General features: G+C 41.0%; 2 protein-coding genes across 2 annotated transcripts in view; one reads left to right on the forward strand and one right to left on the reverse strand.

Annotated features, from left to right (window-relative positions):
• AQP11 (aquaporin 11) overlaps nt 1-775 on the forward strand; it is a 12,885-nt gene extending 12,110 nt beyond the window's left edge. Inside the window, exon 3 of the mRNA XM_009695933.1 lies at nt 636-775. Within this exon, the coding sequence (XP_009694235.1) occupies nt 636-688 (53 nt within the window). The 3' untranslated portion in view covers nt 689-775. The remainder of the gene's footprint in view (nt 1-635) is intronic.
• A 3,695-nt stretch (nt 776-4,470) lies between these two features.
• CLNS1A (chloride channel, nucleotide-sensitive, 1A) lies at nt 4,471-13,172 on the reverse strand (the record flags this gene model as incomplete). The annotated part of the gene is made up of 6 exons (XM_009695934.1): nt 4,471-4,838; nt 7,463-7,547; nt 9,161-9,334; nt 9,804-9,914; nt 10,665-10,772; nt 13,036-13,172. Coding segments are annotated over 5 exons (598 nt in total), but the record flags the coding sequence as incomplete, so codon positions are not given.
• Between the last annotated feature and the right edge of the window lie 289 nt (nt 13,173-13,461).

Consider the following 13,461-nt stretch of genomic DNA (forward strand, 5'->3'; position numbering starts at 1 on the left):
TAAGAGTAGTCAACCGTTACTTGAAGAGTAGTTAGAAGGATGAGAGAGATTAACTGTTCTCGGTGGCAGGCAATGTAACAGCAAGGCCAAAGGTTGTGGCATGGGAGGTTCAGATCAGCCTCCAGGAAAACATCCAGGAGAAGGGTGCGGCAACAGTGAAACAAGTTACCTGGAGAAGTGCTACAGTCTCCATCGTGGAGGTTTTCAGGACTCAGCTAGACAAAGCCACTCTGACCTATCTAGCACAGGGAATAGTCGTGCACTGCGTGGGAGATTGGGCTAGAAAAAATCCCTTCCAATAAGCATTTCTGTGATCTAGGAAGCTTCATAAAATACAAGCTATGGGTGAGAAACGCTGGCAACCAAAATCCTCTTCATTTCTGCAACAGAATATACTGATTTTTTCCCATGAGAAAAAAAAAATGGTCCTAATAAACTGTATTTAGGTGCCCTTCTGTGGACTTGATGATCCTTATGGGTCCCTTCCAACTTGAGATATTCTGTGATTCAAGTTATGGGAAGGGGGGAGGAGCGAGTGAACGGCTGCGTGGTGCTTAGGTGCTGGCTGGGGTTAAACTACGACACCTTCTCACATACATTTAAATAAAGGCCCTGTCTGTAATTCCTCTTTTCAGGTACAATACTTGTGGCTTTTATATGGGATGAAATTCTTCCTCGGCTATCCTGAGACATCAAATTCTGAGATCTTGCAGCACTACATTAAAAAATACTTTCAACATCTGCAGACATGAAGCTTTCAGAAGACTGTTGACAGCGACTTCCACACCACCTTTCAGTTCTATTTTCAGATTTCGTGTTTGAAGTATTTGACTTACAACTTTGTGTTCAAATACTTATTTTGTAATAGCATATTGGGATTTTGAGAGTATCTGCCAACATTTTCAGTTAAGCCATATGAACATGAAGGACTGTTAAAACATAGAAACTGTCACTTTAGCCGTAAGTGCCATTTGCAGACCTCTATTACAACAGCATGCAAAACTAATTTTAGAGAAATACTCAGTGCTTTCAAGGTTTGATTTTATTGGATTTCTTCCCATAGAAGGCACCTGCAAAAAAGGAGCTGAAGATTTCATTCTTATAGTGACCTCATCCTATTCCTACTTGCAATATATGTACCTCTGAGAGGAAGAAAGGCTACACTACTAGAAGGAAGGCTACTCCCTAGAAGAGTCTCCACAGCTCTATTCTAGAGGTACCTTACAGTAAAAGTAAAAATCTGTAGGACCAGCATTGTTTTATTAATACCTGAGTGCAGGTAAGTAACCCCTCGCTTCCTTTTGGGAAGGCTCTGCCCCATCCGGTCCCGCTGTAGTCCGCTGAATGTTTATCTTGGTTGGAAAGAGGGGTAATAAAGTACCATAAAATTCTGTCGACACACACATAAAAAGCCATTTTACGCCAAAAAAAGCCCCCACAAACCCAGACCCTACTTTATCTAAGATTACTGCTGCCTCTTCACATGGTAAAACAGACACAGTATATAGGGATAAATCATGTGGAACTTGATTTGTCCTTGATTATATGTAATTCTTATCAGATATTTTTCTTGAAATAAAATTTGCAATATAGGACAACAAATAAAACAGCGAAAACCACAGGAAAGCTACATATGCACACTGGCACAAACGTGCCCTTTATAGTCTCAGCTGAGGAGACCACCACCGACAGGTACCATCCTCTGCTAGCATCAAGTTTCTTCCAGATGCATCTTGATTTTTGTATATGCCAAAATACATTTTTTTCAAATTTAAGACTAAATTCAGTTTTTCATTCTATAGTTACTAGGTTTGAAAGGAGAGATGGTTAACAAGTTCTGCAAAAATCCCAGTAGCAGGCCCCTCGACTGATTACCCAAGTCACCGTGCAGACCATATTCTAAGAGGAAGGGAGGGAATCAGACAAGGCTTTTTGCACAGCAAAATTATGAACCAAGTCTTAAACAGCTACTCTTGTCAGCTATCTTTTTTGCAAGAGTTCGGGAAGTAAATATTTTCATGTAATTTCTTACTTGTTGCAATAAAATCTTGTCTTGTTTTTAATTTTCCAAGGTACGCTTTAAGATTATCTTGCAAAATTAAATCAACTGTTTCAAAATGCTTTTCATACAAGAGAGTCTTAATCCATGACCCTGTATTCAGTCATTAAAATAAAAAAACTAGCACGGAAGAGAACTACAACTGCTGGGTTGTCAGTCAGCAGCCCCTTGATACTAGTGTGAGTAGGCCTACTAAAAAAAAGAAACTTATCTTTGGTAAAACTCTCCATGGCAAGGACTACACAACGCTGCACCATGAGCGTGATAAGACATGACCCTTTAGCTGGTTTTATATTCCTCTGCTTATTTATATATTATATTCATCTGGTGTATTTAAGCCCAGTTTTTAACCCTGATTTCTTATGGAAATGAGTCTTACATAATGAGCTGATTTGCATGTCTCCTTTGAGCCCATGAGGCCCACAGGGTAAAGGTCTCAAAAATAAACCCCAAAGAGCATAAAAACAGGCAGCCAGGGAAAAGAGAAAGCAGAGATACAAACCTACAGGCAGCTGAGATTTGTTAGATTAGAGACCCTACTTCCACGTCATTTTTGATGGCCTGCAGAGTCCATAAAGCAGAGGTCAGATCTGACTTCTGTATATCTACACTGTTTATTTTGGCATAACATAGTTTTTAAAAAAATTGGTACAAATCTGGGTGATTAACAAGTAGTTGCTCTATTTATAGCCACTAGAATTAGAACATAAAATAAAAAGAAAAATCACTAAGAAATAGAGAAGACTTAAATTCACTAAATTAAGGCAAAACAAAAGCAAAACCCAAAAAGTAGTCAAAGGAATGAAAAATAAAACTAAGTTAGGAACAGAAGAATTTAACTATTTTTGGTAGTACAGACAAAAATTAATATTTTACAAAGTAATGAATGCTTATGAAGTATACGTGTTCTGGGAACACTTACACGTAGCTTAAATACAATCAATCCACACGAGACACTTCTCAACACTACCTTCAGGGTTTATCCAGGTTTGTTTCCACCTCACCAAAATTAATCTTGCTCCATTGATTTGACTGGGAACATCATAAAATGTCTGCTCCTGGAGCTCTGCATTAGTACAAAACAAATTCTCCTTCTGTAGCTTCCTACTGCTTGGACATAGAGTGAGACTGCCTGTAGTCCCTGCCCAGGAGATGTAACGGGTAGGCTGGAGTTTAATAGGGAAACCAATGGAAAGACCCCACTCCAACAACTAAGATTTACACCAAAAAAAAACAAAAAACAAAACCAAAAAACCCCAGTCTGCTTTAACGATGAATGGCAATTTAGAATTGTATGAGCCTTCTCTCCTAAACTATGGTGCTGGTACGAGTTTTAGCTGTCCCAAAATCTCACCATGTAAAGGTTCTCCAAATCCCACTGCAAAAGTTAAAGCGACACACTGTATCCTCCTTTGTTACTTTGTATCTCTAACAAAAACATGCATACATTTACATAAATATATACATATGTATATGAAGGGGCTAGTAAAGACATTTCTGTGGAATGTTGTCTTGTATAACATGCTAAATACCTAATTTATTCAGCAATGTCAATAGTTCACAAGACTACTCAATCATTGCTAATTTGACTGGCATTCCTAATGAATATTGACCAAAAAGTGGTTATAACTTTCACATACCGTGAAACCAAACCATATCCCAATGTGCTAAGCAGGGCAGGACCACTCAATACGATTCCAGGAGCGTAAGACTAGTAAAGAAAACTCTTCATATACCAACATAATTATAATGAAAAAAATTCACAAGTCAACATCAAATCAAATGAAAGCAGAAAAAGTTTAGTACCAGACTTTCATTTGAATATTGGGGGGAAAAAATAAATGTAATTTGCTGCCATTGCCCCATGGCAAAAACACCACCATGCAGAGAGATGAAACAGGAAAAGCTCCAGCAGGACTAAGCTCTTGGCAATCTAAAGCTGGATTCCTAAGTTTGGGATGTGTCAGACTAATTCTGTCTTAGAGGCACACTCTGCACATATTCTGCCCTTTTATTCTTACATCCAGGTAAGTGCGGAAAATGGCTTCACTGGACTTTTTTTGTGATAGAAGAGTGCTAAAAACTCAAGGGACGTCAGCGCAGAGTTGCCAGCTGCTTGCTCAAGTAAAGGACTGAGAACTGCAACACAGGGTTGGTTGTGAGATACAAAAATCTTAGTTTATTTAACAATGTTGTTAACATTTAATACAAAGACACAAACCAGTTCTCTTTTTCAGACTTTACAGACTGTATTCCATCTCCTCTACCACCCAAACTCCGCTCTCAGAGAAATGAAAGGGATAGCACTGAACTGACAAAGCCAGTTACTTGAGGGGCATTAAATTTAACTTTGCTTTTAATCCTTGGCCAACTCCTTTTATTTCCTTTTAGCTGAACTTTGTAACATTTCTATTTCCATTCTAGCCCACTGATGCAATGAACAGGTACAAAAATATGGAAAATTCTAGGACAATCTAAAATTCTGTTCTACTTACAGTTTTATTTCCGAAGTCCTAGAATTCCTAAAGGCTTCTTTGAAACGCCCCCTGATTAGCCCCATTCAAGTGTTAGATGCAAGAGGTTTTATTGTTTTTTGTTGTTTTTTTTTTTTAAATAACCCCATAGTGGTCACAAATGTCAAACCCTGTTTTAAACACCTGTAAAAGCATTTATAGACCTAGATGTCTAAGCTTAGGTCATTAAAAGAAAGGTTAACTCCCGATAGTCACTGCAATGCCTTCAATTTTACAGCTTATTCTGGAAGTGCCACAAGAGGAATCTGAAAGATACAAGACACCAAGTTTACATAATTGGCATTAAAATAAAAGGTTATTAATCTTTACAAAGTAGTAGCTACCCGTTGTTTGCAGTCACAGTTTGCACTTCACTGCAAACCCACTAATTGTCAGAAGGACGGAGCATCTTTGACGCAGGTCAGCTAAGGACAGCGTGCACTTACAATCTGCAGTTGTAAGCCTATGCCCTGGAAGGCTATGCTGCACCGCCACACACAGACACACCAGTTGCTTCCGAACAATTCCTGCAACCTCATGATGTGACAGACAAAACACCGCTTATTACGAGGCCAGTGGAAATGTCCCACATCAACCGTCAGCAAGTCTTCCAGGAGCTTCAGCGGGCAACTGTCACATCTCATTTGGGTAACAAGCAGTAACATGCAACATAAGCATCCCACAAGGGCATCGCTTTAGAGGCAGGGCAGCACCTTGATCTCTAAAGGATGACCAACAAGATGTTCTTGTAGATCGTTGTTGCAGTTCAGAAGGTTAAAAGGGCTGAGCTGCCCCACAGAGTACCGAGAAGATGACAGTGTGCCCCCTCTCTGCCCCTATTTCCAGAGTGTAGAACCAAGCCACCCTCATGCTTGAGGTGATTAGCACAGACCTGCAAGAGCTGTTCGTGTCACTTCGCCCCTTCAGTTGTTCACTGCTGCCGCATATCCGGGGTTTTTGAATTTAGTTGAATGAGATCACCGCAGTCAGGCTGGTGGTTACTTTAAAAAGGCCCATCACGCCCACAGCTCCCAAATTACTACCTGGAGCAACGCCATTACAACACTTGATGCTGCACGTGCAGATCCCTTGATCTGCCCTGACAGGGATCAGCTCCTGAGCTCCGCTCAGCGCAAGCAGAAGGAGGGAAGGACTCCCTCTATCCAGTCGCCTCTCGCAGCTGTAATCTCCCACAGCCACCTCCCACACCGTGGAAGACATGGAGTAAGCAGCAAGGGGGGAATTCCACTGACCACAACTACTTCTTACAGGGTGTATTTTGTGCTTTGCTAGAAGATCAGTCAACACCACTCCCACCAGCGCTTTCAAGCTCCTTAGAGATCTGCTAACAGCCACTAACTCTCCTTAATCCTGCTCAAGTTTAAACCAGGACAATAGGCATGCAAATTTGAAATTTCAACGGCACGATTTTTTTTTAAATTTTTTTTTATAGACCATGGACCAAAATCATCTTGAAGGTGGAGTCGTCAGAGCCAAGCTTTCCATTCACTAAGAGGCACTTTCTGCAGCTGAAAAGTTTTCTCTAATTTTAAAATGTGTCCTTTATCAAATAAGATAACTGTCCAGTGGCGGGGCAACCACTATCTTGACTTTTTTCGGAAGAATTCCTCTCTGTACTGCAAAGTCTTTCCCAGGGTAGGAAAGAGCAACTGCAGAAAAGTTTGAGCTCTTACACCAGACAATAAAGACTAATTCAGAACCAGTGGCAGTGGTTGAGATCAGAAATCTCAGAAAAACAGAATTTCAGAAATTCAGAAACAAAGGAAAATAAGCAACGGAAGAGGAAAGTGATGCATATCACCCCTCCGTAAGGGCCTTTCTCGGGGACTGCAGCCTCCTTCTCAGTGACACTCTAATCCCTAAGCAACTACTTCTGACCCATTTCCATTGATTTTTTTCAGCGTGTCATCTTCCTATTTGTGGCCCTTTCCTCCCCTGCCCCTTTTCCCTTTTTTCTCCCCCAAGCTTTTGGCTGTCTGCCCCACAACTGTTTTCTCCAGCGTTTCAAGCGGGACAGTTCTGCACTCACTTTACGGTGAGAGCTGACAGTCTCACTTCCGAGAGAGGCAGAAGACCTGCGACAACGCACCACCCCTTGAGCGGCACGTGCGAACCGTGCACAAGCAAGCAGTGCTGAAGCAGGGGTGGAATCACAACCCGCCTGCTCGTCTCCGCCAACACAGTCCCAGAATAAGCTGCTCTTCCTTTCCCACCCAGCGCCACAGAGGAAACACTGGGACATCTTGTAATGCCACTAACGGGTGGAGAGCAGCACAGGTGATGGTAGGCAAGAGGGCACACCGGCACAACCACCCAAGCAGGGTGTTTGTCTCGTAAGTTGTGCACTTCTGACAACAATCCCATCCAGATGGCTCGGTAACTTTACCGGGAATTGTTCCTGCTCCACTTACAGTGAAGGAAGAGATGGACTTGCAGCGCTGTGAAGTGTTCTGCCCCCTTGAAAGGCTTGGGAAATCTTGCACTCTAAGGGCGAAATAACGGATACTAAGGACAGTAACTTCCCAGCAACGGCTCCAGTGTTCATCTACCAGCATCCAAGAGCCTTTGAGACTGGACAGGTCTTAATTTACCAAACAGCTGACCTGTCTTCCAGACAGGCACGTCCGTGCAGGTTACCCACGCAGTGTGGTGGTTTGTGCTGATAGGCAACTTTGGACAGATAACTGAACATCTGTCCATACTCGTGATAACTACAGCTACCTTTTCCTTCTCTAAATCACCATCACCCTGGTATCAAAAGGTACTTCCTATAGAAGATCTGGGACCATTTGCATTACACAAATCACAGAGACAGAAGGCCCTGCAGGACTGAAAAGTGTTGGTGTTGGAAGACAGAAGAACTTACAGCAACAGCGTATGTCCTCCTCAGTGATCGACTTCTGCGTCTTCAAACTGCCCCGCAACTACTGGTGCTACGTCCACCTCCATCCCATCTGAAAAAAACCCAAACAGCCAATGCTAGGTAACACGGCAGGCTCACAAGGGATAATGGTACCTCAAGAAACACAGGGAGTGCCCTCTGTTGACAACAGATGGCCAGGACTGAAAACTCCCTTGCTGAACTTCTGAAAGCAACCTAAGGAAACGCTGATGTCCTCACAAGTTTGTGATTTTGTTCCAGCTCTATCAGTCGGTCACAAAGACATCACCACTTCCTACAACCTAAGATCACCCTATCTTATTAAAAGACTTAAATACCAGATTTAAACTATTTCACTTTTTAAATGAAATTTCAGTGTAACAAATGGCATGATTCCTTTTAATAGCTTAATTATGCTCTAACAGAGAGAGGCTGGATCCTGTTCTGAAACCACTCTTAGCAATCATCAAGTTGAAAAAAGGAACAATTGGTCTATGCTACAATGTCAAAAAAATAACAGATTCTGAAATTGAGCAGCCCTGGGGATATTAATAATTGTAGCAGATCAAGAAGCAGTACCATAGCAAATAAGATTAGGAAGGCAAATAAAACTGATTAAGATGGCTTTGAGACACGTGACATACTTGCTGTTCAGTTTATTTTAATTTTCAAAATTTTGGGGTTCTGACAAAACCTGACAAAATTTTCAAATGAAGGGCACTGCTAAAACACGAGTGTATCACCTAAGGTTATCTTTACATTATATAAATTCAAAGTTGTGGAACAAAGAGAACTTGTAAACCACTGACAAAACAAATAGATTAAAAAAATCATCCATGTGGATGAGAACAGATTAGTTATTATTCTGTTGACTATTCTAGGCAAGCTGATAGCTAGAAATCCACAACAGCTGCATCATTTTTCATCCTTCAAAAACGTCAGGCTGTACTAAAACAGTGCGATTTATATTAAAAAAAAAAAAGAAGCAATACTACTAAACTACTTCCCTGTTCTTCTCCCAGGTAATGTATTGCTCCAGTGAAAACAGCATGCAGAAAAGGCAAAATTTGAGAGATCAGGTTTTTTTCCAATGGAAAAACCCTTACTCCTTAAATACGTTTGAACAATCAGTAGCATTAAGAGACAGCAGCCTTCAGAAAAGCAGGTTTGTTTCTTTTTTAAATCTGTACCAGTGTATTTCAATGATTCTGAATTCACACTGAACTCTTTAAATAGAATTATTAACTTACAATTTAGGGTATTTAGAAGAAAAAAAAAAACAACACAACAAACCAACCCCAAAACCTATTACCTGTTTAGAGTGGAAATTGCTTCCTAATCCCAGTGCAGAGTGACAAGTTTAATTTTATTTTAATCCTAAATCAACTTCACCCTACCACTCTTCCAGGAAATTATACCAGTAAGAATCAAGAATCCTTAACGCAGTGGTCCTCATTCTTTCACACAGCAGCCCTCAATCCACAGCAGGCAACAGGCTGCCCCTAGGACCACAGGCATTTTTATAACCTGTGCTTATGAACAAAGACAAAACCGCTGTTGATGCACACAGTGTGGTTAGGTATCACCCACTGCACGATACTTGCTTAGTCCTGGCATTTAGGGATTAGTCAGACCGGAGAGCCACTCCTTTCATATATTCTTTAGTAAAAGAAAAGCATTTCTTACCTTCAAACTCCCTTATCGAGTCTTCTGTTCTCACTCCAGCCATGTTGTACTGACTGCTGACCGACTGGGCCAACATGCCTTCTAACCTCTCCAGAGTGGCCTGACCTTCTGCAGTTAAATGCGACAATCCTTCTTCGTAAGTGTAAAAGGTCGGGATGTCACCTTGTTCTAGCTCTGCAAAAACAAGTTTATGTTTATCAGACCGAAGTTTAAGAGCCTTCATCAAGCAGGTGTGGAGAAACAGGACAAAAACTAGGCAAGTTATGCTTAGATTAACTGACTGAGATTAAAAGGCTGCTTACATCTGTTACAGAATATATACAGTGGTGGGAATTGACCACATCACAACATGGGCACTGAGCTTGTGCTAGCACATCCACGGGGAGCAGGAAAGGCTGATATTTGTGTCTTGGGGCTTTTGAGAATGAGAACAATGTTTTTGCTGAATTCCAGTGATTTGTGACAGCTAAACTACAGATTTTCTGCAGATTTCAGAGTTTTTATACTCTGCCTGCAGCAAAAAGAACGTTTTGGCAAGATGAGTAATAAACAAGGAACTTCTAAACAGACCAAACCATTCCTATGACAGGTACCAGGCATCCAAGTGCTGGCAGGTATTTCAAAAGAAACAACTGTTACAAACCGTGGGCTTCAACATCGTACTCCTCCCCTTCGTAATCATCATCCGAATCTTCATCGTCTGGGTCTGGGTGCAGAGCTTGGCATTCACACATCGCTGAAAACATGGCTTCCACTGCAGGAACACAAACGAACACAAGCTTCCCTTGTTTCTCCACTACTACCCCACAACAGCAGGCAAGAAATCCTGGACTAAGTGATCAAAGAGACTGAGAATATTCCTTTACCAGAACCACCACTGAATTCATATTTGAAAACGTCATCCAACAAGGCAGCAGCTGCACAAGAAACAAATCAGGTTTCCTAGATCCAGCCTGGTGCTTCATCCTCTTAACAGCACTTTTCCATTATTTCATTGACGATGAAGCCTTATCTCTGCACAATGCAGTCTGTGCTTACCCACTACAGGATTCCTTGCAGCATCTAATACATAAGATTCTTAAAACTTGGATCTAACTATAAGCTCCACACCCAACGGGATACAACTGCTTTCCAGCGGTAGGGTCTGGACATTAGTGTGTTCCTAATGAAATTGTCACTGACTCAAACGTCACTGAATTTGCAATTAAAAAGATGTGTCCCATACAAGTTCTCTGCAAATGTATATAGGTAAGATTACTTACGTCATGTATTTATACTTAAAAGCCTCAATTTTAAAGCAGTGGAATTTTCCTTGAGAAGCAGTTGCTTGAAACATTCCCACTTCAAGCAAGGTAAACCAATTTGCTTTGTTCTTTTCAGCACACAGAAATCAAGTAATTAGAGAAGGACACTAAAGGATCACATCATTTACATCTCTATACCCCAGTTTCTTCCACATATAGCCAGGACTTTAATCTAAAACATGATTTCCTTCTTCACTTACAGGCTGATTTGTCGCTAGGTACAAATCTGAATTCCGCAATTGGTTCAACATCGTCATCGCTGTCTTCCTCCTCCCCTTCAGCCATGGGAGCCTCTTTTGTCTCTTCTTCTTTAGGAAATTGAAAGATTTAAGAGAAACGTGTTTATTTTGTCCTAAAAAGTCACGTTTGTATATTCTTCCAGGAACACAAGTAATCAAATCGGAAACCTGGATGCAACCTGAGAGAGGCACAAACCAACCCACTCCCACCCACATTACGAATACATGGGGCCCTCTCACAGCACCCCAACAACACTTGCAACGCACACAAAAACTTCTCTATGGTCACATGATGTATTCACGTACTTCAGGAAACCTGCCTGGTTCTTATTAAAAACAACCATTCTCAAAAAACCCACCATTCACAATCATTATCATTTACTTGCACACTAGTATATATGCATTTTTTTAAATCACATGAATTTTACGGATCTGTAACATTACTGTCATGAAATCAGCTAGCTTCCAGTGTGGCCTCTCACATTTCCAGAAGATCTCTACTCAATTTCTGACATTCCTAGCCAGCCAGCAAGATGTCAGAGGTAGAAAGCACACCCAGAGCCAGTGACAGCTACGGACAAAACCATGCTTCCTGACTTCTGTGCACTACGCACATGAATAAGTAAGCAACAACATGATGTTTTACTTTCCATAAATATCAAAACCACAAAGAAGATGGCTATAGTTCAGTGCTTTGTGGCTCAGGACACTGCACCGACGGCCTCAAAAGTGCATAATTATTTTCTACAGAAAAAGAGGAATACGGTTAAGGCTGTTCCACTGAGAGTGGCTTTTATCACATACAAAATTGGCACCACTAAGAACGTTAAGAAGCCAAGAAGCTGCCAGCCGGCTGCCCCAAAAAATGAAATGTCCAAGGAAGCTACCCAGTCCTTTTCCAATTACACCCGCAGGCACAGCTTGTTACTGCTGAGTCCGGCTCTTTGCTTTCCATGAAGTCAACCTCTGACTGCCTCTTTCTAAAAAAGGGGCAAGGATAAGGCACATACACGCAGAGAGCACAACAAAAAACTTCCAGAGGAAGAACAAAATGTACCCTGCCCAACTAAGACTGAAGACTCCTGCAGCCAAAGTAGTGGAGAGGTTTGGGTTTAACACTGTTCAGCAGTTAAAACAGCAGGCCAGGGATAGACTTTAAAACTAAACAAACCTACTTGCTGTAGCAAATTTACTGTAGCCAGAGTTCATTTATTAAAAAAAAAACCCTCACATAGAACAAACACTCCCCCCCCAAATTCAATCTGTTAAGGATTTCTAGATAAGAACTATCACAGGATGTCCATATTTTCAAACACCATTATCAGAATGAATTAAAAGCTATAAACAGTATCTTTCTTCAGACTAGGCTCAGTTTACTTCAAAATAAACACAGTTAAAGGAAAATGAGGAAGAAGAAACAAGAGGTGTATGTACCTGTCCTCTTATTATTTGTAGTGACAGGCTGTCAGAGAACATCAGTAACGTGAGAGAAGGAAATAATGAAGAGTATTAATAGCTTAAAAACACCTCTGCCTCCTCAGAGTCTTGTCAGTACTTTCAGTATACAGACTATTTAAAGAAAAATTAAATGCCAGATTTTAACCTTTGACAACTATGTTTAGAAGGCATGAAGGGGAAAGGAGACCTGCTCAAGACTCAACACTTCAATTGAGATGGTAGTTTATGACACACTTAAAATATTAAGAGGTCTGCCAGAAGAAAATAACCTGATACATCAAAAATATAGAAACTCTTCATACAAACAATGAAACAGAAAGCTTGCTTTCTCTAGGTCAAAGCAAGAATGGTCAAAAGGTTGCATTTGTGGTAAATCTACAAAGATCCATTAAGCTTGGTAACATGAGCTATGTGGTTTTTGTGGGTTTGGGTTTTTTTTAAGCAAGCTGTGCGAGAAAATGAATGAAAGCTTCCAGGCTAATGTGAAACAGCAGTAGTTCATAAAGCCTGGAGAGGGTAGCAACATTAACATAAATTCAATAAAGCAAAAATGATACCTAAGCTGGAATCACAGAGAGACTGCAGAGGAACTACATTGTTTAAAGTGAGTATAAGAGAGCAGAGAACCAATTCTCGGCGGCTCCAGCTGTACAGAGCCGCATGCTGAGAGCCGAACAGCACAGAAGTGACTCTAAATAAGGGCAAAGCTCTACTTCTAAAATAACCATCCTTCAGAGAAATGAAAAAGAAAACACAAGCTATTACTTAAATGAAGCATATCATTTTTAAAACCAGAGTTTACTCTTTTTGAGTAAAAGAAGAAATCACGCCACTCCAAACTGCGTGGGAGCACTAAGCAACACTGCGGGCATACCTTTGAATTTGGCATTCACCATGACGTACAAGTGCTCCCATGGGTAGGCGTTCAGGTCCCTGGAGACAGCATGTAAACTTATGGTGGGATAATCCAAGGAGAAGCCAACTCCAGAGTTTTCCAGCCAAGACAGACGACTAACAAGGAGGGAGGGGGGAAAAAAAGAAAAAGAGTCAAGTTAGAAACTAACAGAGGAATCTAAGGTACTTGACTTATGCCTGCAGAAAAGCAAACCAACCCCAAAAAAGCGTGTAATTCTGGACAAGACGCTTACCTGACTCTCAGGTAATACACGGTCCTGGAACTGCCCTAACAGGACTTTCCAACAGCATTAACTGATGGCTGAGGTAAAACAAACCTTTTCTTAAAGAACTGAAGCAGAGCAGCCTAAACACATTTCAGCTTTATCACATTTATACTAAACCC

The sequence above is a fragment of the Cariama cristata genome, unplaced genomic scaffold (genome assembly GCF_000690535.1).
Source record: "Cariama cristata isolate BGI_N322 unplaced genomic scaffold, ASM69053v1 scaffold6282, whole genome shotgun sequence".
Lineage (NCBI taxonomy): Eukaryota > Metazoa > Chordata > Aves > Cariamiformes > Cariamidae > Cariama > Cariama cristata.